Below are 23488 nucleotides of genomic sequence, written 5' to 3' on the forward strand. Positions count from 1 at the left end.
ACCTTAGGACACAGACTACATGATATATTGCATCATGTGACTGCTTTTGCATCATCAAATTTTAATCTAAGAAAATAAATCCAAAAAACATTTCTGCCAGATGTTTTTGTTTTTTTAAAGTGTGTTTTTAAGTGACAGTGCATGTCGTCTTAGAAAACTGAAAGACTTTCCCTTATTGTGAACACTATCCAAGCCTCAGCGGTTTCCTGTTTCATGCCATACTGGGACTTTCCTAACTCTCCTTGGTAAGTTTCACACAATCTCAAGATTACCAGTGTAACACACACACACATGCACACACACATGCGCACACGCGCGCGCGCACACACACACACACACACACACACACACAGTCCATGATTTCTGAAAGTAAATAAAACAAAAAAACAAAAATTTACCCAAACAACACAACTACGTCTTTGTCTGTCTCTGCTTTGAAAGATGTTTCAGACCACTCATAACAAAACTGGCCCTTGTCCAGCCTTGCAAAACGCAGTCATCACCTCAGAAACTCCCTTTCCACTGGCGTTCCAAATTCCCCCTCACAATGCACATGAGTCAAAAGTTTACTATTGTCACTGTTTGAACTGCTGAAGTCTTGACATCATTGCGGTCTTTTTGATTAGCCAAGGTGTTGTTGAGATATTTGTCATCTGCATATTTCCCCCATATTTTACAACATTCCTGATGCTTTTTTTCCCCCACTGAAAAAAAAAAGACTAAGGCATCTATGAAACCACTTATTGGTCTGATTGGATTTGTCTGAACACTAATCTTAACATCTTTTATGATTGTACACTAGGAACATTTTACTTTTGATTTCTGCATACTGTGAACTTGCATAAATTCAGTGGCTTCAGAAGCAGTATTTGTGGCATGCGTATGTGAATATAAAAGTTTGTGTTAAATGCCAAACCTGGGCACCATGGAGTCCCCGCCTCTCAGAGTGGTTGGGTCCAGCTCAAAGATGGAGGAAATATCCATACCATCAGGAACAGGCACCAAAGTGTACATGATTTTCTCCTGTGGACCCCGCAGGCGACCGCGTAAAGCTTCATTATCTCCATCCAGCTAAAGGAAGAAAGCACGCAGTGAGGAGGTGCCAACCACTAAAACACAAAATGATTGCAGCTTACGGATAAAATGTGGCTACACTATTCAACTATACTGAGGCGAAGGCATATCCAGGTTGTCTTCTTACATCAACCTACTAGCCACCAGCTAATCTGATTTTACAAATTAGATTTCATATCTGATGGAAGTTGAAAAAAACCAAACAAACAAACAACTGATCATACAGCTGGACTTTGCTGGACCAACAGCATGATCAAACCATAGATAACAACACTGACACCTAATGGCAATTTCACTTAAGACATGCATCAGGTGGGATGCTGGAATGGTGACACCCTGTGGTTATCAAGTGCAACTAAAAATGAGGCCACACACACACACACACACACACACACACACACACACACACACACAAAAATGAACAAGGTGCCACAAAAACTGCAGCGAAAAAAAAGACAACAAGCATGCATGATCAACACTGAGACAGCAAGAAATGTTTGAGATACGTTGCTGCAGCTACGTAAAGACTGTCTGACAGTACCTGGAAATTAAAGGGTGTAAAGTCCACCACCTAGAGCAGGAAGCACAGACCCAGCAGAGATTTTAACAAGCAAGACTGATAACGGCGAGGCAACCAGCAGGGCATTGCAGAGCACTCAGAGGGGAAGCGATCAGGCTTACTTACAGAGGGCCGCTGCTCGGCATTCTCCTCCTCAAAGTCGGGATTCACCTGGTAAACATACATTAAAACAGCCTCCTCAGCATCATTACTTTTCATATTACTGCCCCTTTGTTGTGCTTTCAACATCCCAGCATGTGTATATACAGTAACAAAGCTTTGAACCAAACATTTCAGAGTATTGTTCTGAAAGCCCATAACAAAGTAGCATGGGTACAAAGTGATAACTGCAAATCAAAAATACGAAAGTAAACATGCTGACACACACCTCACCCACCTCAGCAGCCAAATAGCACCCTGTGGCCAAATGTTTAAACCTGAAAAGGCTGTTCCAGTAGCCTGCACCTCCCCTGCATGGGTCATGGTGAACCACCTGGCAACGGCAAAACACACAAACACAAATTACAATAAACCCGCATTATTTATTTGAGCAACTTCTGATCACTTTTATTGTGCTCAAAGATAGTGGTGAACATTAAGTTTTGAGTACTCAATTATCAGAAAACTGAGCTTCAAAGGCATTGTGCATTTGCATAATTACTAACCTCAACTTCCCACAGTGCTTTGCTGCTTGTGGCAGAAGTCGCAGACTGCCGACCGGTTGTCCTAAGAAAAACATATTGCTTCTTCCTATAGTCGTCACAAGTGAGAAATTTCTCCTGCTCCGCATGGAACAACCGGACTACATCGCCCTGCAGTTACATTGATAAACACATGTGGACAGTTACCATGGTTTTTATTCTCTTTCGACTGTTTTATTTTCAAACCTTTATGGTGTTTTTAGGTTACTGTTGTTCCTATTAAACTGTGTTTCATGTGTTCTAATATGCGTGCTTTGTAGCCAGTAAGGATGTTATATGTACATTTGGGAAAAACTGCTTAATGTAAAAAAACAAACAAAAAAACCCCCCCAAAAAACAAAAAAAAAAAACAACACATGCAGAAATCTGAGCTCACTGACCCCCTTGAGTATCGTTTCCTTGTTGTCACTCCATTTCATGAAGAGAACAACTTTCCAACTTGTGTTGCAATTCACAGAATTAACCTGAAAGATAGAAGTATTTTATTTTATTTTATATATATAATATAATAAAGTGCATGTGCATTCACTCAGAATTGGATGGACAGAAATGAAGTTTAATAAAACTGTGTGTTTGTGTACCTCATTGCACCCTGGGTTGTCAACTAGCTGGTGGCTGCTTGCATGCAGAGGTTGTCCAGCATTGACGGGGTTAAGGACTACTTTATCTCCAATCACCACCTGCAGGAGCAACAAGAAACACGAAGAAAAATGGCGCATTAAATGGAGGATGGTTGGGATAACTACTGTATATTATTTTGCAATACTGAAGCAAGTGAACGAGGCCAGCTTCCAGATAACCACTAGGTGGTGCTGTAGACCATATTGTGTGGGAAAGAGCCTGAGGAAAATAATGAAATTGTAGCCCTTGTCTCTAACATTACACATTCACCACATATGAATAAGAGCAGGTATTAGCAAATAATAAAAAAAACACAAAACAAGCTTGAGTCTAACAAACATCTTTTGGTCAACAGCTGATTCATTTTTGCTGCACACAATCTGAACATTAAAAGAAATCCGAATTAGGTGAAGTATTTTAAAAACAGTCTCACAACAAGTTTCAAATGTCTACCTTTCAGGCAAGGAACCAGATTAACTTTAACAGACAAACTTCTACTTTCTGCAACCAGTCCAGCTGACAAGTATGAGACATTTGTCCCTCAAAGAAAAACCTTCATATTCAAACAGAATAGTTAAAGCATTTAGCCTCTCCTGTCATTTCCACTGGTGGCGCTGGTGCAATGTATAAGTTCTGCAGTGGAGCAGCCCCTGTTCCTATGTAGGGAGGATGAATCATATGCAGAAGAAAAACTGGTCCAAGCAGATTTATAAAATGCAAATTAATTAGCTGATCAGCCGGCTTAACTCTATTAGCTTCCATCCACCAGGAGTAGAAAAAGGAGCCCGAGGATTAGAGGTTATGTCAGTGTAGTATGTGCTCTTTCCATATCACCACATCTTACTTTCCAGGTCAAAACCTGGCACCAACAATATCCACAACATAACTACACTACTAATAGTTAAAGTTTGTTACACCAGTAGCCTCCAATGTAGCTGCTAGAGGCAAGTGTACCACAGGTAAGGCCAGGTAAGGTAAATCCACTTCTATTTAACTGCACACACCCAAATGTTTTTCAAACTTGTAGACTTCTTAAGAGGTTGAGTGCAGTTACATGAATATTTTTTATTTTAATATTTCAGATTTCATGCACCTAAAACTCCCAAACACAAATACAAAAACAATAAAATCTATAGTTTTCCATTAAATCCACTTAAAGACAGTTTACAGAAGGACATTAACTCATATGCACTCACTGGTCACTTTATTAGGTATACAACTTTAACTGTAATACTAATCACTAATACAACGCTAACCAGCCAATCAAATGTTAGCAATTCAACTCAATGGATATGGACAGCACAGCCTGCTGATGTTCAAACCATTCGACTTCGAGCTGACAGGAAGACAACAGTCACTCAGATAAAAGGACATCACTGAATACGCAGCACGCAGATGGGCTACAGCAGTAAAAGACCACTCCGGGTGCCACTCTAGTCAGCCTAAAACAGGAAACTGACGCTACATTTAACACGTGCTCATCAGGATTGGACAACAGAAAATTGGAAAAATGTTGCTTGATCTGTTACTTAATTTCTGCTGCAACATTTGCACAGTGGGGACAGAATTTGGCATAAACATTGTCACATCTAACCTGAGTATTGCTGCTGACCGTGACCTTTAGGACCACAGTGCACCAATCATAGCTCAAATCATTAAAGCACTTTTAAGATGCAGCAGAAGGAGACAAATCTGCAGCAACTTTGCGATGCCATCATGTCAATAAGGACCAAAATCTCCAAGAAATGTCCCTCACCTGGCTGAATATCTGCCACAATTAATTATGGTAGGTCAAAGCGGAAAAGGGTTCAGCCTGATACCTAATAAAGTGTCCAGTGAGTGGATATAATAATTTGTTACCATGTAGTTATGTATTTAATAAGAACTGGCTGTCATATAAATACATGGCTTTCCCCTGAATTCCTCTGGTATTTAACATTATCAGTGTAAACTAGTAAAACTGAAGCGAATGTTTACAGTACTGGGAAGACTTGAAAAAGTTTATCAGTAGTTTAGTAGTCAGCAGGTGAGTGTACAATTGCTAAATGTAAACCTATTCTGGTGTTCCAGTTTTCTGCGCTACAAATCAGTCTACGTAACTCCTGTTTTCAAACCTCTTTAAAAGTCTAAAAATATATCCTTGATTTCTCTTGCTGAGCATAATTAACTTGACTCCCACACCCTGCTCTACCCACACTGTCTCCCAGGGATCTGAGCTTGTAGAAAGGCTGGATGTAGAACCAGGATCCCTCGTTTCCTGCCGAGTCCAACGTCACTCTCATGGCATTCTTCTCCAACAGTGCAGGTAAGCGCTTGTTCACTGTCAGGTATTTATTGCTTTTCAAGTGCAGCAACTGTTGGCAAAAACAAAAAACAGAATCACACGGTCACAAGCCCCACAGCTACTATCATAATAAAGACAGTGGAAAGAATTACAGAGCATGGATCATATAAGCTGACAGATACAAAAGCCTTTTTTTATTAATATTTTTTAAATGATCTCCCCTGAAACCAGTTGACCAACAAGTCACTGATATACTAACATATACACTGTATACCTATTTACCCATGACCTATTGTAGTCCTTGTGCGTGTCATAGACTACATTTCTGGTTACCAATGATCTCATACTCGAGTGCAAAACATTCATTTATAATGTGTAAAGATAAGAGAGCCTGCAACAGATAACTTTACAGCACATCTTTGTGCTGTAAAGTTATTTAAAACTCCTCTTTCATTAAATAGAGTTATCTTCGATCTTAAATACTGCAGCTTTTCTGTTAAGCAAAGAACCTTATCTCACTGGGCCTTAAACGCACCTGAATGACATTTCCATACTGGATAACTGTCCCCAGCAGCTTTCGGTTTTCAGACTCATTCTGCTTCTTCTCAAGATCAGCAGCATGCTAATGCACAGAACAGAGGTACAGAGATGGAAACATGCAGCATTTTTTGTCTGTGCACATTTTCTACACAACAGCACAAAGTTACACAGCACTGCAAGATCTTGGAATGGTGATGTCAGCCTTACATGAAGTTTATTGAGGAGGACTGTGTCAGTAGTGCTGTTGCCTCCAGGTTTTGCTGCCTTCCAGAACTGTTTCTGTGCCGAGTATCTGTTCATAGGACACAGTTTGAAAAGGCAATCTAGGGGGGAAATAAGAAGAGAAAGGTGACGAGTTACACTTCATCTTTTCATATTAGCAGTGGTCTGCTTGACCTCAGCAAACAGAGGAATGTCTCTGTAGAACAAAGCAAGGTTTTGGCACACTGTGGAACTGAAAAAAAAAATAAAATAAAAAAAAATAAAAATATATATATATATATATATATATATATATATATATATATATATATATATATATATATATATATATATATATATATATATATATTATATATATATATATATATATATATATATTATATATTATATATATATTATATATATATATATATATTATATATTATATATATATTATATATATATAGGATAGGATGAGGGACCTATGAAAAAGTTGCATTTCCTGCGAAAATGCCGGGTGAATGCCGTGTAGCAGAAATCATGTGCTGAAAACAGCTGAAGAAGGTGAACTGCCTGCTGAAGATGGCTTTATTTGAAAGGGTACACTGAAGAGTGTCAAGAAAGCAGAGGGAGCAAGAGCGGGGAAGACATGCAGCAACAGCCATGGCTAGGATTCAAACCTGCACCACCCGCTCTCTGGGTGCCTGCTCATCTCAATGAGGAAAACCCGTGTGCAATCCCAGAGACAGATATGACGAGAGAAAAAAACGGCTTCAATTCCAGAGTTTGAAATCTGAGAGAAGGACGGATTTCCTATCCTGAAACAATCGTAATTCATGAAAAAAACAGTAAACGGTATCAAAAAAGCGTCAGGAGTGTCTGAAGATATACAGTCTGGCTCCATAACAGAGTTAATCTCTACAGACTTACAAAGTAAAATGCCCTCAAAGTTTACAGCATTAAACATTTTTAAAGCTTTGGGTTCAAAAAGCTTTGAATTTTATTGGACACCTACTTCCTAAAGGATGTGAGAGTTAGGAATATGGGCAGATTCAGCTGGCTTACTGTGAGGTACATGCAATAACTTTTAATAGGGGAAACAAATATTTTTTAGAGTGTTACATAGCACTAATAATCAGCTATATGTGACTGTGCGGTACATGGACAGGCTTGCTTGTATTAGCTGATGACTTATCACTCCGACATTTCATCCAAACATGGTAACTTGTGGCTCCAAGTAACACAGTGATGGACAAAATGCTAACACAGAAGCTTCAAATTGCTAAATCTAAGAACCAGTTGTTGATTTCAATGTGACAGCGACGACCTGAGCAGCTTCACATTTAGCTGTTCGTGTCAAGATTAAGGATAAATTGCCAGTCTCTCAAAAACAACACGTCAAAACAGTGAACTACTAAATCCACAAATAGTAATGATTATAACAGTAGAACAAACTGAAATTTCCTTGTGTTGCAGGTATTTATAGCTAATGTATGCAACATGAAGTAAATTAATCGTCTTTTATCTGTTCAGACTGAATTACACACAAGAAGCAAACATGCTCAATTCTTTATAGTATACTGTAGATACTGTACTGTATATGGTAAGTGGGACAGGAGACCCAGTGAGCTATAAATGTGGTACAGTTTTTTTAAAGCCCGAGTGGATGCTGCTGTTGGAAATGCGGCCACTGCAGGAGCATCCCAGAGTTATCTATCATGTGGCATGGGTAGAAGAGGGAGGACAGGATGACGGGAGGCCAAGGACCAATAGAGAAAAGTGGGCAGTGGCAAAAACATCTGTCTGACGGGGTGAGCAGCCAGGAAAAGACAAAAATAGACAGGGAAGAACCTAAATATTATGGGCAGAGAAGTATTTGCTTGAAGGAACGATGATGACATTAGAGAATAGTGTAATTAACCTAAAAGACTTGCTACATTTTTTTACAGCATTTACCACAATTAGGCTCAACCAAAAGCGAAAGAAAAACAAAAAGAGATGGAAGTAAGAAACTAGCATAAAAAAAAAATCACTAATGAGCAAAGAAATTGAGCCCTTTCTTCTATACTCACTAGTAAAATTTCAATTTTTAACTGCTCCAAACCCAATCTTTGAACAATAAAACTCTAAAGCACACCTTTTGCACACTTAACTAATTAATATGTGAAGAGCAATAAGTATGTAGGTTGTTAAGGGAAAAATCACAGAAATAACAAAATAAAGAGATTTATATACACTTTCCTGTCATCATTGGCATTTTAGAGAGCATCACAAGTTGTCATAGCAAAAAACTACAAGTGGATCCATTTTAATAAATGGTAGCATCATTCTACTCTGTAACATCAGTGAATGATGAAAGAAAAAAATAGGTAAACCAGTATTTCCTGTTTTAGAAATACTGCATTGGAGAAAATTAATTTCACATTTGGCCTCTGAATTAAAGCTTGCAATTTGCTCCAACAGAGTGAAGTGAGGCAGCCCTGATCCCTGATTCATAGTAATAACAGTGAATTTTATCTGGGTTTAAGAAGTAAGAAGAAGCTACAGAGACTTCTACGGAGAATCATATTTTCATCAAATGAAGGCCTTACACAGTGCATCCAATACAATCCCCAATACAAGTGAGTAATTTTTTCACTCATACAGACCACTGCTTCTTTCTCTTTTATTGGTCCCCGTCTCTCTGCCTTAGCTCTGTTAAGCCTACCAGTGTAGTTCCCCCAGGCATCCTAATGTAACAGAGCAAAACAAAAACCTCAGAGTAGGTGGTTTTCCCAACTGATTACTTAACATTTCCTGTTTCTTTAACAAGCTAATCATGACAAACTTCAAAAGGAGATGTCAGTGCCTGAGTGATGGTTCTTAAACATCTCTAATTCAGTCTCTTGCTTGATTTCATGACTTTGGTTTCCTAATTCCTAACCGAAACCTGTCATAAATAACAACCTTTTTCATTAATTTAAATGGTTTATGTAAAGGTGGATATGTAAAGCTAGCTCATAAACACGTAATATAATGTTTGTGGTAACTTCCTGTGTGACCGGAAGTGAATGTTTTAACAGAAACTAGCTTGATGTCCAAAACAAGACGCAAGAAAACATTAAACTACTGCTAACGGAGAAAAGGGAGAGAAAAACAAGGTTAAATCATATAAAAATGAATGGTTCTAGCTACAATCGACAGGGGAACAAGGTATGTAATGTACATGATTTAATTTGAGCAATCGGAAATATATAATTTGTATTGTATTTATTGTAGTTTAATAGAAAACAGTTAGACCAATGTAATGAGCTGTTAAAATGCTGTTACATGAATATCATGGTAATTGTTTTATTTGTTTGTCTAGCTCTTACGTTGGTTCGTTGCCTGATACACGGCAAGAAATAATAAAAGTCATTCAACAACCATCAGTTCTGGCCTTCTCAGTTCGACTGGATGCTACAGTTTAAATTCACATTTTTCATTCTTCATGTGCACTCAAGCCCCACTGAAAATACTTGTGAAGAAGTAATATGTTTAATCTGAGCCTGGAAAAAAAAAAACATACGTAAGATTGGTATACATACATTCTTTAAAAAAAATTAAAGGGAAAAATTTCAAAACATCTTATCTCAAAGGGGGGAAAACTCCCGTATCCTGATAGGGACTGAATAATGTCTTAGGAATTAAAAGATGCTATCAAAGATGCATTGTTTGACAGAAATGCAGCAGCGACACCGACCCTAGCCAAATGCAAACTAGCAAAAACAGTCAAAGAAGACGAGGAGGAAAAATGTCAGCTCAAAAACCATTTTGGGTGTTGTCTCAGTGTTGCCCCTCTAGTGCACCTTTTAATTTCACTAACACCAACGCAGCTGAAACTGATTAAAACCCCCTCTCCTACATAACTGTACCGTTAAATATCTCAAAAGTTGACTGACTTGATGGTAAATGGATAAAAAAAAAAAAAAATAGCAGTAAAGCAAAAGAAGTCACAGTCAGGGTAATAAATGAAATTCTAAAAGGCCAAAACCTCTTTGCGGTTTTCTTACACATTAGTTAATGTTTTGAATTTATTTAATAACAGCAGGTAGAACAGAAATTGGGACATTGATGTCATAAATTTTACTTGCACATTTTGTGCATGACGTACATTTTGGGCACCAAAACAGCTCTGATCCACTGCATTGTGGACTTCTCAAAGAGCTCTGAAGGTGTCCGGTGGTTAAGAAGAAAATGAGGCCTCCAGGGATTTGACTTGCTTGTCTAGCACATGCCACAGACAGCTGATGCTAAATCGCATCAATTCCCAAAGCAGTCATGAACAGTTTCTTACAGTGTGACAGGTATATTACCTTTTTAAAACATCCCATGCAGGGATGTATGCGGTCTGAAGCATAGAATTCACATAAATGCCAAAGCCAAACGTTTCCCCTGTTAAACATGGCTTTTTGTTCTTGCCCTTTTCCCCTTAGAGCATCTTCCTACCTGTTCTTTCTCAGATAAATAACAAATGAGTCCAACAACACATTCCAGCTTTTACTAATCATGTGCAAACTGCAGCTTGGATGGCATCTCAAATTATATAATATTTATCAGTTTCCTGGATTTCGTGTTTCTAACAACAAAAACAGTCATAATATTGTGCACGAGAGGACGACTGAGCAGAGCTGAGCGCCAAGCTTTCCTGTACCCACAAAGTTTTAAAATGACATGCAATCATGAAGTTAACCTGTATGTGAACATAGACTGACATACGCATATCATAGCCATGTAGATTTAAATAAAACTGGTTCCCCGCATACATCCTCGAGATAAAGACTTTTTAAACAGCTTACAGGTTCTATTATTACCAAACCAAGACGTCAGGATTTAGCTCTGGTTTCACTCTGTTTCTATTGAACACTAGCCTTAATAGAAGAGGTGATACTACTGTCTGTGGCTGGATTATGTATTACTTCACAATACACCCCCAAAATCTTTTTATTGCTACTTTGACTCATAAAAATGATCTGTAATCTAAATATGCCATTTTATTTAGGATAATATATGTAAGTTTATGTCATAAAAGGAACCCTAGCTTGATACCAGAAGTACATTTATACAGTTCCCCTGTGCAGTTACTGCAGTGTATTCATTAACCACATCTCTGAATATGATTTGAATAGGTCAGTCAGACATGAACACAAGTCATTTCTTTGCATCCTCAACTGAAAAAGCAGGCCTTGTTTAAACTCATAAAAGACTGCTGCCTATCTGCTATTCATCCAAATTTTTCCTGGTACAGGAAAGCAGCATATAGGGCTTTAAATGTGCAAGACTCACAAGGGTAGTGCGTCTGAACTGTGTGCTGACGACAAAAGTAATTCAGACTGTGAGAAGAATACAGCATCTCTGGATATTTTTTTCTGTGTACTAGTTTTAACTTCCAACTTCACAGCAATAAAATGTGTTCCCGTACCTAAGCTGTCATTTCCACTACAGAACTGTGGCCACTTTTACTGCAGTGTTGCCTGAGGGCAATGTTGTCGTAAAGAAATCAAAAGATCTGCATGATTCCTGAAGATAACGTTCATGCCCTGATGTGATGTTTTCCTGTGTGTTAAAAACATGAATAGGACCCACTAAGGACAATTTACTTTACTTCCCGGTTGACTGCTCCCACTAAGTGGTTATGAAAATTATACCATTTTATTAAACCTAAAATGCTCCACTCTCCCAGTAGTAACTCAATCAGATGCCCATCTCATCACACACGCTGCAAATGTTCTACTTTGAATCTGATGCTTCAGTAAATCAGGTCAGTCTATGGTTAGCATGCTATGTGGAAAGTAATTATAGCTAAACTATGAATGTAACTGAACAAAGAAATGGTTCACACATGTGGTGTTTTCCTACACAGTGCCAAACAGACAATACAGCTAAACTGATGAAAAGCATAATGCATTTTCAAAAGAATACCATGATTTAAAGAACTAAATTAGTTTTGAACCAGGTATTCACAGGTTGTAAAAGGAAGAACAGGATGAGTTCTAAGCACTAAAGTGAAAATATTCTGTGCTTTTTAAAAAATCTTAGTTATGAAACTAAGACTAATTTCAGGAAACACGGAAATCAAGTCAGCGATTAAAGAATGTGTATGAAAACTGAAAGAGAAGCTAGAAGAAGCTAAACTCAGTGATTCAGAGCATGTGACACAAATTATCTACATCCGAGAGGTACACTGAACGCCATCTGCATAAAAAAAAGAAATATGATAAGACTGAAAGCCTTTTGTTGTACTTAACAATAGGTTGGCCCGTGAATGCACATCATAGAGGCTTTGGTTATATTTTGTAAACACTGTTGGAGCTCACACAGCTCTTAACAAAACCAGTCTGATCTCAATGAATGAGGAAGGTGATGTATAAATCCTCTTTGATAGCATTGGCATACAATCAAACGCAGAACTACACTTGGTGTTCAAAAGCAAAACACAGTCTTATTGTATTTTTAGACACATGCCTCCTAGTTAATCTGTGCATGTGTTCATGCTGTCAGTTTAGACCCTGCTATTAAGCAGGGATGGCAAGTTCCTGTGACAAGCTTTTTGTTTACAGCTGCCTGGCAGTCTGCCTGAAAGAAACTACATATAAGAACAATAACACAACCACATGTGATAGAGACAAAGCTATTATGTCCACACAACAACATTTGCTAGACTAGAAGACTTGAATCTGAAACCATCAGCGTACTATTTGGGAAACTGCTTACCCTAGGCCAGTAGATATAAAGGATCGGCCATTTCTGGCTGCCTGGTACTGACACTATATGAAGACAACCATCACAATGACACTTCTTTTTATTCATTCTTGATTTTTCTTTCGGTCAAATAATGTGCAGGTTTATCTTTGGCTTTTTGGCTCTGGGGACACTATTCCCCTGCTGGATATCATCACTCAGGGATGACCTGACATAAGTGATCATCAATTGAGACATGACAGGGACACTTGAAGTCCTGCTAGGCTTCTCATGTCTAATGAGACCAATTTAATCTGTTTGGAAGGAGTGCTGCTACAAGTCAGTGGATGTGTCCTTGGCAACTGTGCCATTTCACTTTGAATTACCTGTTGCCAAACAACTCAAAATAGGGTCAGAATTTGTAATATGAGAAGCAAAATTCATGAATCCATTAGAGCTAAAAAGGGTTTGCTGTACAACAATATGTCAGATGTATTCTTACTCCCTTTGCTGCCAAGAGAGCATATCTGAACAGTACTCAAGTGCTTCAATTAATCATGGCAACACAGTCCTTCTAGATTTTCCCTACTCGACATCCTATTGCCATTTCCATCTCGAAATTATTTGACAAGCACAAAAAAACTTTAAGAGTTGTGCACACAGCTTCCAAGTTAGCCGCCTTTAGTTGTGAGGGTTAATATCCAAAAAAAGAGTAAAGACCATTTAAAATATATTGTTAGTTGTTCTGAAAACAAACAGGGCTTATATAGCTTATTGGGGTTCTATTATACTCTGCATTTTCTAAATTGTTTTTAAAAAAGAAGATCCAAGCAGAAAATGTATGCATATAATCCACCGTGAGCATGGGCACAAATGAGCACAAAACAATTAAACCAATTTTCTCATGAATAACAGGTGAGACTGATGCGTTCTCCTGCATGTCTCTACGGCATCTTTCAGTAGAGTTTGAATGTAATATGCAGCAGTGAGCATAAAATGGCAGCAACACAGACTCATTTCATGAAATTTTCATCAAGAGAGAAGCAAGTGATTTTTAGACCTTACCTCTGAATTTCTTAGGGGGGTTGTTGAGGTCACCTGTATCTGGTTGTACCACACAGCGATCATCCACAAGCCTGCACAGACAGCCATCATTATGAGTGAGTCAATAAGCACATATGCAAATGAAATTTGCTTTAATCATCAGAAGGTCTTTAATAACTTTTTGAATAACAGCATTCCTAATGATATTACAGCTATGAGAGAGTCATATTAAATTAGGGCGATAATTCATGTAAAACCCATCACTATCTGGATTATTCTAATTCATGCAGCTTATGTACCTAAAATATGACTGAATACAAAAACAAAACAAAAAACACCCCTTTTTTAAAAAAGCAAAGTATTGTGTTTCCAACACTTTTTACTTGAGGTATTTTGTTCACAGTAGCATATATATGGAGCCCTGTAGAGACAAAAATGATTATTGTGTGGCCTTGAACTAGTAACATATAGCTACAAACTCAATAACTTCTGGCCACAAGTTGGTGTTTCATGGTAATTAGGAATGCAAATCTTGTGCTGTATCTTAACAGTTTATAGTAAAAATAGGGATGTTGCTTGGGACAGACATTTTGAACAGCCACATTCTCTGCAGAGCCCAAAAAATTATCAACGACCATCTTACCCAGGTCACCATCTGTTTGAACTGCTGCCTTCTGTAGGCGTTACTGATCCATGAAATCCAGAGGTACCAGATTCACTCACAGCTTTTTCCAAATCCAGTAATCGCTCCCAACAAATAAAGATAGCTCCATAACGGTTTTATACTGTGCACTTAAACATATACCATTTTATGTATTTTAAATATATTTTATGTATGTGTTTATTTTAAAGCACCACATTAGAGCAGAACTTCTAACTTCATTGTAATGCCAAGTACAATGACAATTAAAGGCTTTCTGATGTCTTACCAATCAAGTCTAACAGCAAAACACTCAAAATACCGAAAAGCATAATCTACTGGAAAAGGTTAAATACTGACCATGCAAACAGTGCATGAATATTCAAGATACATACTTTGATAATCAAATTTAATGCTTTAAATGTATGGAAAATAGGCTACTTTTGACATGCTTCTGTTTATGCCATCACAAAATTGTGCACGCACGCACGCACACACACAAACACACACGCGAACAAACACTCCAAGTGTGGCAAATGTAAGGAATGCTAGCAGCAGTATCCCGCTTTTCTTGCATGCTAGCATCAACACAGCTGTATCAAAGGTGGTTATGAATTGCTTTAGTTGACTGGTCATATTACCGCTTTACCCTGACACAGCCTATATAGATGCTCTCATTTTCTTCATTTAAAGTCCTGCAGAACTGTATTGGTTTACACAAGTGTCATCCACTTACTCTTCACCTAGCTTGTTTAAACCCATCACACAAAGGGTAGGGGGCATAGCCTTCAGTCAGGGCTGCAACCCCTTATAGTGACAGTGGCATCATAAAATCTTAAAACCAATGCTCTAATGCTTTTATGCATTTATAGAATAATTTGTTTATGTTTGTAGTATTTCTGGTGCAGACTCCCAAAGGCAGCAACTTTTAAACATGGAGTTAACTACTAGTGTACATCCCTCCACCAAATATCCAGAATCTATGAGTACTATTCTGGTATTATGAATGTTGACTCACTGGCCTGGATTTGTGGGACACGTAAGCATGTGCTGACCAACTTTAATCACCTCAGTGCGAATACACAGAACATCAAAAAGAAAAAAAAATGAAAAAAGAATAATAATAATAAAAAAAAAAAAAACCCTGAACTTGACTTAACTTAGGGGTACTGCACTGACCGGTCAAACTTCACTGTAGACTGTTTTGCCAACCTCCACTGTACCCTTAATGATGAGTTTTAACACTTCAGCATTTATCAATAAAGATGGTTTGATGACCATTAGAATAGATTACAGATTTTTCCCCAATGATAGCTCCAGTAAGCTACGCTATATTGCCAAAAATATTCACTCATCTGCCTTCACAGCCATATGAACTTGAGTGACATCCCAATCTTAATCCATAGGGTTTAATATGTTGTCAGTCCACCCTTTGCAGCTATATCAGCCTAAACTGTTCCACAAGGTTCAGGAGTGGGTTGCTGGGAATTTTTGACCACTCTTCCAGAAATACATTTGTGAGGTTAGACACTGATGTTGGACAAGACGGCCTGACTCCACTCTAATTCATCCCAATGTGTTGAGGTCAGGACTCTGTGCAGGCCAGTGAAGTTTTTTCACACCAATCTCGCCCATCTAGGTCTTTATGGACCTTGCTTTGTGTGCTGGTGAATAGTGTTGTTGTAAAAAGAAGGGGCCATCCCCAAACTGATCCCACAAAGCTGGGAGGATGAAATTCTCCAAAATGTCTCTGAATGACAAAGGATTAAGAGTTCATTTAACAGAGGGGGCTGAGGCTAACTCCTGAAAAACCCACCTTCCACCAAACCTTATACTTGGCACAATGCAGTCTGGAAATATTCTTATACAAAGTCTCGTACCACCAAACCCAGACTCAGCCATCAGATTGCCAGTTGAAGAATTGTGATTCGTTACTCCAATCTCTCCACTGCTTTAGAGTCCAGTGGCAACATGCTTTACACCACTGCATTCAACACTTTGCATTGCAATGGTGATGTAAGGCTTGGATGCAGCTGCTCGGCCATGGAAACCAATTCCATAAAGTTCTCTACACACTGTTCTTGAAGTAATCTGAAGGCCACATGAAGTTTGCAGGTCTATAGCAAAGTTGGTGACCTCTACACATGATGTTCCTCAACATCTGCTGATCCTAGTCTGTGATTTTACATGGTCTACAAGTTAGTGGCTGGGTTGTTGTTGTTCCCAATCACTTACACTTTGTTACCACTAACAGCTGACTGTGGAATATTTAGTAACAAGGAAATGTCATGAATGGACATGTTGCGCAGGTGACGTCCTATCACGGTACCACGCTGGAATTCACTGAGCTGATGCCTAGGTACTAGGTTGATGTAACGCACCTGTGACCATGGATGTGATTGGAACACCTGAATTCAATGATTTGGATGGGTGAGAGAATAAGTTTGGCAATAATGTGTATATAGGCAGAGGTCGCTCTCACTATAACTTTTGATGCACACCCAATCATTCTGTTCTGAAAGCAGACCTGAAATGTGAAAGCAACTGCTCAGTTCAGAATAGAGAAGCAAGGTTACCTCTAGTAAGCGTCCAAGGGGCAAACACTTAATGCAGCCATTCATGGATGGTTGCAGTCTTGCCAGCTCAAACATAACAGAGGAGCCCCATCCCAGCATAAGTAGCTTGTAACTACTACAAATTTTTTAACTTATTCAAGGTATTGTTTTTTGGCGTGTCAAGTGTACAGCACTTTGTTTTCAGCTGGGAGTTGTCTGAAAGTGCTATATAAATAAATTGCTTGTTTGAAACTAATTACTAACTGCTACTTTCCTCCTTATTTTACATGCTTCTACAATCATAGATGAATTAATCTTACACAATAGTATATGCAATATTAATTCTGCTCAGTCACAGCTCTGTCAGTCAGAGGAAATACAAGTTTCATTGTGATGACAAATCTTTTTTTATGATGTCCCTAAAATGTTCCCAAGCAAGCAAAGGCACACAATCTCTCCAGCATGTCTTGGGTCTGCCCCAGGTTCTCCTTCCAGTGGGACTCACCTTAATGACCTCATCTAGAAGATGTCCCTGGAGGCATCCTAGCTACCTCAAATTTCTTCTGATGCAGAGGAGAAGCAAATCTATTCTTACCCCCTCACAAATAAATAAGCTCCTCAACCTAAGGCTGAGCCCAGGTAATCTTTGCAGATATTTTTGCTGCTTTGTATCTATTTATCGTATCATTTTGGGTACCATCCACAATTTATCACCATAGGTGAAGGTGGGAACACAGACTGACCAGTACATTGACGGTTTCAGCCTTACTGTCAGCTCTCCCTTTGCTGCAAAAGAGAAATCTGTCCAAGTTCAGATGTGACACCTGAGTTCAAAGAACTGGACAGATATTAGGTGTCTGAAACACTTTTTTAGAATCTGAACAGTGTAAACCACCACATTTCAAAGGGGTTCGAGAAGTTGCTCAAATCATTCCTGTAGCTTAAAATTATAAGCTGAAAGCAATTCCCTTGTCTTTCAAGGCGCTCTATTTTGGGAACATTATTCCTCTTTGAATCATAGTTTTCTAAATCATCAACCTCCAGTGAAAGCACAAATTTAAAGTCAGTAGTACGATAATTACAATTCAGGGGAAGCCCCTGGGAAAACTATAAGACAGTATATTGTCACAAACAGGACACTTGTGTAGGATGCTCGAGCAGGTTGATTCAGGTGCATCTTTTTATAGGTCATTCTGTACACACTTGCACACTGCAGGAGCCCTGTGACGACGCAGAAGTCACATGTCGTGAGAAACTTCTCTGCAGAAATGAAGAGCTGATTGTCTCGATCACACTGATGCACCGATGGGCCGAGCTCCAAAAGAAACATGAAACTCAGGAGTCAGTGAAATCCAAGGGCAGAAAGTGGCCTTCAGGGCTACACTATCATTGATTGTCAGCCTTCCCGCACCAGCTGTGATCCAGGTGAATGCAACTGTCTCTCGGGAGTGCAACACTTAATACAATAAATCTATTTATAGGTACGTCCTCTAAGCTATTCCCTTTAACAGAGAGCGCTCACAGAAGTGGATGGGCTGGGAGGGGGGATTACTTGGCATAACAACACAAGATAGGAAAATTGACAAGCTCCGTCATGGTGGTAGCCTTCAAAGCTGTGCTCACATTTGTTGCTATGGTAGGTGACGCATAACACTAAAATTGTTTAAGAGCATGGCGTCTGAAGGCAAGGAGGAGGGCTCGACTCATTCTCTGGTAAACGGCAAACTGAAATGGTGACAAGGCAAGCGCAGAAAAACTACAGCTCTTAAAAGGGAGAGGGAGGACAGGACAATACAGATGCTGTGCCCATTTTCACCTCAGGAGAAGAAAAACAAACTCCCCAGGACAGCAAACAGAAAGAAGCAGGAGGGAGAGAGACAGGCTAATTCTAGGTGCTGAAGCCTAATATGCCAGACGCTGGACAGGAACATTCACATCAATGATCGCCCGCTGTTCCGCTTTTAGCCTTCTGTTTTTCCTCTGTGTGCCAGTTGTGTGTCGAGACTTTCTCAATTTCCACATAATGAGATGCACTTTTAACTCACTGCCTACAATTAGGAAGGAGTGGAGATGTCAACTAGTTGAAAACATGGTACTCAGCATGTACCGGGAGAGTAATTTCAGGCACAGAACAGCAAGCAAACAAAAAAAATAAATAAAATAAATAAAAAGCTACGACTACAGGACCTAGCACTTCTCAGATAAGAACACTGGACTGACACAGTTATCCAGAGTGACATGGTATGTTGCTGTGTATTCATAGATAAGAAAAGCTACACATTTGATTGAAGTAAGTTGCAACAGATCAAGTACACGCAGCATAGATGTCCTCAAATTTGAAGATTACAAGCGAGGTGTATCAGCGTCTTCTGTAACAGCTGCTAGATACTGTGTTCTATTTTAAATAATTTACTAAGAGACAGCGTTTACCAGCCACTGCTGGTAAAACCAAGCAACAAAACTGCAGCATAGCAAACAAGTCCTACCCATTACTGTACTAATATTTGAGCTCAAAAATTGATGCCTGGCCATCTCCAAGACAGGCTAAACAGTGTGCAAAATAAAGCCTCCAAAGGACCAAATCCTGTTACATTTTCCTGCCTAGTCCAAATATTTTTCTATCCCAGTCTCTGCAATACCTCAACTGAACTGGAAACATTGGAAAAAACCTCATCTTTCTTTTTCATTAATTTTGGTTAAATCAGTCATTCACTATAACCTTTTTTATGTTGACTGGCCAATCTGACCTTTGTTAGAGGCCAGTATATACATTGGTATTGCCATTCATGTTTTACATTATGAGTGAAGCTTATGAAAGAAAATTGGGTGAGATACTTAAAGAAAAAAAACACTTGGTCTTTTGGCCTTGGCTCAAAACAACTCATTCATTACATGGGTTAGTATATTCGTTTTGCAGTGTGCTGGAATAGGGAGATGGTGGAGGAGTCATGAAAATTAAGATAAAAACAGATAGGCTTACCCTAAAGTGCTGATAAATCCACTGGTGGAGCCTTCTGCATACAGGGAACAAATGTCCCCGATATGGAGGAAACTGGACATTTTGTCTGACATGGTTTCTCTGTGGTGATAACACCTGCAAAAAGTTGACAAAATGAGAATTTAAAGAATCATGACAGACAGCAAATACAACCAAGCCATACTTATTTAAGACATTTAAATCATTTCATGTAGTAATACTATTCAGGTGTACCTATACTGTAAGCTGCAGTGGTTATGATCACCTATTTAAACTATTATTACCTTTATGATTTTGCTACCCATATGTTGTCTACTTGATTTTTTTAGGCCATCCTCAGAGCACCACCTAATGCAAAATCACCAGTGGCTATAACAAAAACTACTATTATATACATTAACCACAAATAACTGAACTACAAAACCATCCATTCCCCTTGTATGGCTTTATTTTGTTGCCGGTTCTGCCTAACAGTACAGCTAGTACAAGTTGGACATATTTATGCAATATTCGTTCATAGATTTGTTAGAAATGAAACTGTAAAAGCGTGCATGTGCATTGTGTTGTTATAGCTGGGTGAAAGCAATAGGTCTGGCATTTAGGTCACCTGTTTGTTTTCAGGCTTCCAGACCTCAGCTCGAATGAAAGACCACCAGCTATACCTTCTGTGGTCTATAGAATCTGTGGTTTTTGCAGTTACTAAGAACCACCCAAAACCAATGTCACCATCATTTCAGACTGAGAAGCTCATTCTCTGTAACACTGTAGCATCAAACATCACTAGATAAGGGGCAAACATATTTATAATCCTGGATGTGATTGTGAAGCAACAGAGACATTTAACCATAAATAATAAAAGATTGAAATAAAAAAAATGAAATCAGAAGTCGCACTCCACGCTACACATATAAACTTTCTATTCCCTTCTCTACAGCCCTGTGTCAAAGCACGTAAACTCATTTAAACGTCTCGTGGCACAATTGAACCGAGTTGCACGAGCATTCTAGCTACATTACATGTCAGGTCGCACGAGCTGCAGCAAGACAACAGAAACAAACGAGCGCGTGGGCTACTTCCTTGACAGGGATGCTTGCATCTCAGTGACAAAATGAACAAAGCCCGAGCCTGGAAAAAAACTAGCGCTCACAGGCAAGGACTTTACCTGACAGAACTAAAATGAAGGCGTCAAAGGATAGAGGCAGAGAGAACCGCGGGAAGAAGTGGGTCAGCACGGGATAATTTCCACAGTCCTATCCTCGGTTAAGTCCATGGCAATGAAACTCCAGGTAAGAGCAGCCTGAGCGACGTTATCTCTGACAGCTGAATGGGTCCTCGGCAACAATCCTCTTCTTACCTCCTCCACATGTCACCGCAGGAACGCCCCTTTCGTTACTATTTATAATGCGGCAGTGCTTCTTGGGTAATGTAGTTCTTTAGGCATTTAACTCGCAAACAGAAACATTTTCAACCTGGAGCGGAAATACGTGGCCTTATTTATTGTAAAAAAAATAAATAAAATGTATTCATGACAAGTGGTATAATAATAAAAAAAAGTAAAATATGTATATTTTTTAAAATTTATAATTAGCCATAAGAATGAAGAAACTATGGTGTCTTTTAAATACTCTGTAGTTAAATGGTACTCTATCTGAGCACTCAAAGTACATTACACAACTTGCTGACACAAGCACTCTTTCTATCTAACATTGATATTCCAAGAGATGCATCAGAAAGCAACTCAGGGTTAGTATCTTGCTCATTTGGCACGTAGACTGGAGCAGTCAGGGATCAAACTTCCAACCTTCTGATCAGCAAATGACCTGCTCTACCTCCTGAGTTACAGACACCCAGTGGAATATCACATGCCATAAGCCTTTTGAAGACAAATAAAACACATAGACACGTGTTTTGGACTAGTAAACATATCTCTGGGGGGGTCACATGCATGTGACGTGTTTTTTTTAGTGTCTACATTATTTTATGTATATGATGTCAAAAACAGAGGCAAACACACTGCCTTGTAAAGAGGAGGTCATGCTGTGCATGCCAAAGTGTAAGGACACGAGATAAAGACATCCATTGTGTGGGCAGGCTCCTGTCAGGAACACTGATTGAGTCACAGCAGTCAGATTCCTGGGTTTGTAATGTATTTATTTGCTTACTTCCATTAAATTGAATGGTCTATGCATCATAGAAACAGAGATGGACCTGCCTACTTGCCAACAAGTTTTTAAATTTGTAATGTAAGCTTTAGCAACCTCACAATCTCAGTCTCTCTCAGTCAATTTTGAGTGATCTATTTTTTTTAATTTTTTTTTGGCAGCCGACCCAGTAAAACCACAGTGTGTCATTTTAGGCTACTGAACTGGAACAGACTCTTCTGTGCACTGAAATAGTTGTAAGCACTGCCAGATACCAAATTTACAAATATTAATAAAAAATAGGAAAGAGAAAGTCCTTAAAGTGATCCTAGCAATTCTTCCAAAACATGAATATCCAAAAATCCTTAAAAGCTTGATTATTCATAATGAATCCTAATTGCAATTTCAATGAGGAAGCAAGAGATGTATGAGGAGAAAGAGCACTTTCATCCCGAAAATGGGCCCAGTGGTATTAACCAAGCCATCAATTAGCTCTTGATTTGGTTTCTTAGCTACCGGATGTGGAGAGATTGTAAGAGGACTAAATGGGGATGGACAAGTGTCCATTACCATAAAAGTGCTTCTTTTCACTTTCTACATTCCACATTTGCTTTTTACACACACAGTGGGGTCTTTCACATGTAAATGGCTGCATGTTGTTGTGTAGTAGAGCTATCTAAGGCCAAAACCCCTCTGATATTCATGCTCTGATGCTCTGTATTCTTTGTGTTGACCACGTCTAGCAGTCTACTTGTACAAAACCACTTATAATTACTGCGCGTGTTACGTCACTTTCTGTACAGTAAATTGCTCTTCCAGCTTAACGGCTGTCCAATCCATCATCGTTACCCAACTATGAAACAATCTCGATCAAAAGAGCATTAAAAACCACAATGTAAAAACAGACTGCTCTAATCATTGGGGGACAGATGGGAGGTGGGTGACTTGTCTCTCAGCATCACTGTCAGTGAGTTAGGACTTCACGGCATCAGAGACACTAACCTTTCTTTACTCTAAAATATTTTAAAGCTTTGATTGAATTTGACATTAAGTGAAGTTGAACACAAATCACTGAGTACTCAGTTGTCATGGATACACTGTACAGACGACTGGCTAGGGAGGAAGTTTATAAATATAAAACTGGACACAACTGCTGCTGTGTTTTGTGAATTGCAGAAAACGATGTCAGAAATGGCTTGATTTGTAGCTTGGTGAACACAGTGCCCTCTTTATTCTCTGGGTTCCTTTGGTCAGTGTTTTAATTCTAGTAGCCTCCTTTAATGTGAAGAAGTCATGTGCTCCAGGAAGACACACACACACTCACACATACGATGCATGAACACAACAGACTCAGCGGTATAGATAGATATGAGGCAGGATAGGTGTGGAGACAGCTTGATCTCTCGTGTAATTTAAGGGTCGTGGACAAGAGCCCAAGATTGGTTGGAAGGA

At 39.0% G+C, this 23488-nt stretch overlaps 1 protein-coding gene across 11 annotated transcripts in view; it reads right to left on the reverse strand.

Moving 5' to 3' along the window:
* Nucleotides 1-21262, reverse strand: part of itpr1b (inositol 1,4,5-trisphosphate receptor, type 1b) — a 79093-nt gene extending 57831 nt beyond the window's left edge. For 5 of the 11 annotated variants that reach the window (XM_019358631.2, XM_019358630.2, XM_025907463.1 and 2 more), the window contains exons 1-13: nucleotides 21058-21262; nucleotides 19899-20012; nucleotides 13745-13815; nucleotides 5987-6102; nucleotides 5775-5861; nucleotides 5151-5309; nucleotides 2916-3014; nucleotides 2715-2798; nucleotides 2299-2445; nucleotides 2022-2126; nucleotides 1760-1804; nucleotides 1616-1645; nucleotides 917-1071 (exon numbers count right to left, since the gene is read on the reverse strand). In XM_019358631.2, coding sequence (XP_019214176.1) covers nucleotides 917-1071; nucleotides 1616-1645; nucleotides 1760-1804; nucleotides 2022-2126; nucleotides 2299-2445; nucleotides 2715-2798; nucleotides 2916-3014; nucleotides 5151-5309; nucleotides 5775-5861; nucleotides 5987-6102; nucleotides 13745-13815; nucleotides 19899-19990 — 1190 coding nt within the window. In that variant the 5' untranslated portion in view covers nucleotides 19991-20012; nucleotides 21058-21262. The remainder of the gene's footprint in view (nucleotides 1-916; nucleotides 1072-1615; nucleotides 1646-1759; nucleotides 1805-2021; nucleotides 2127-2298; nucleotides 2446-2714; nucleotides 2799-2915; nucleotides 3015-5150; nucleotides 5310-5774; nucleotides 5862-5986; nucleotides 6103-13744; nucleotides 13816-19898; nucleotides 20013-21057) is intronic. The other 6 variants (XM_019358632.2, XM_019358629.2, XM_025907462.1 and 3 more) reach the window with 3 other exon arrangements.
* Nucleotides 21263-23488: the final 2226 nt, after the last annotated feature.

Source organism: Oreochromis niloticus, linkage group LG5, assembly GCF_001858045.2.
Source record: "Oreochromis niloticus isolate F11D_XX linkage group LG5, O_niloticus_UMD_NMBU, whole genome shotgun sequence".
NCBI classification, from domain to species: domain Eukaryota; kingdom Metazoa; phylum Chordata; class Actinopteri; order Cichliformes; family Cichlidae; genus Oreochromis; species Oreochromis niloticus.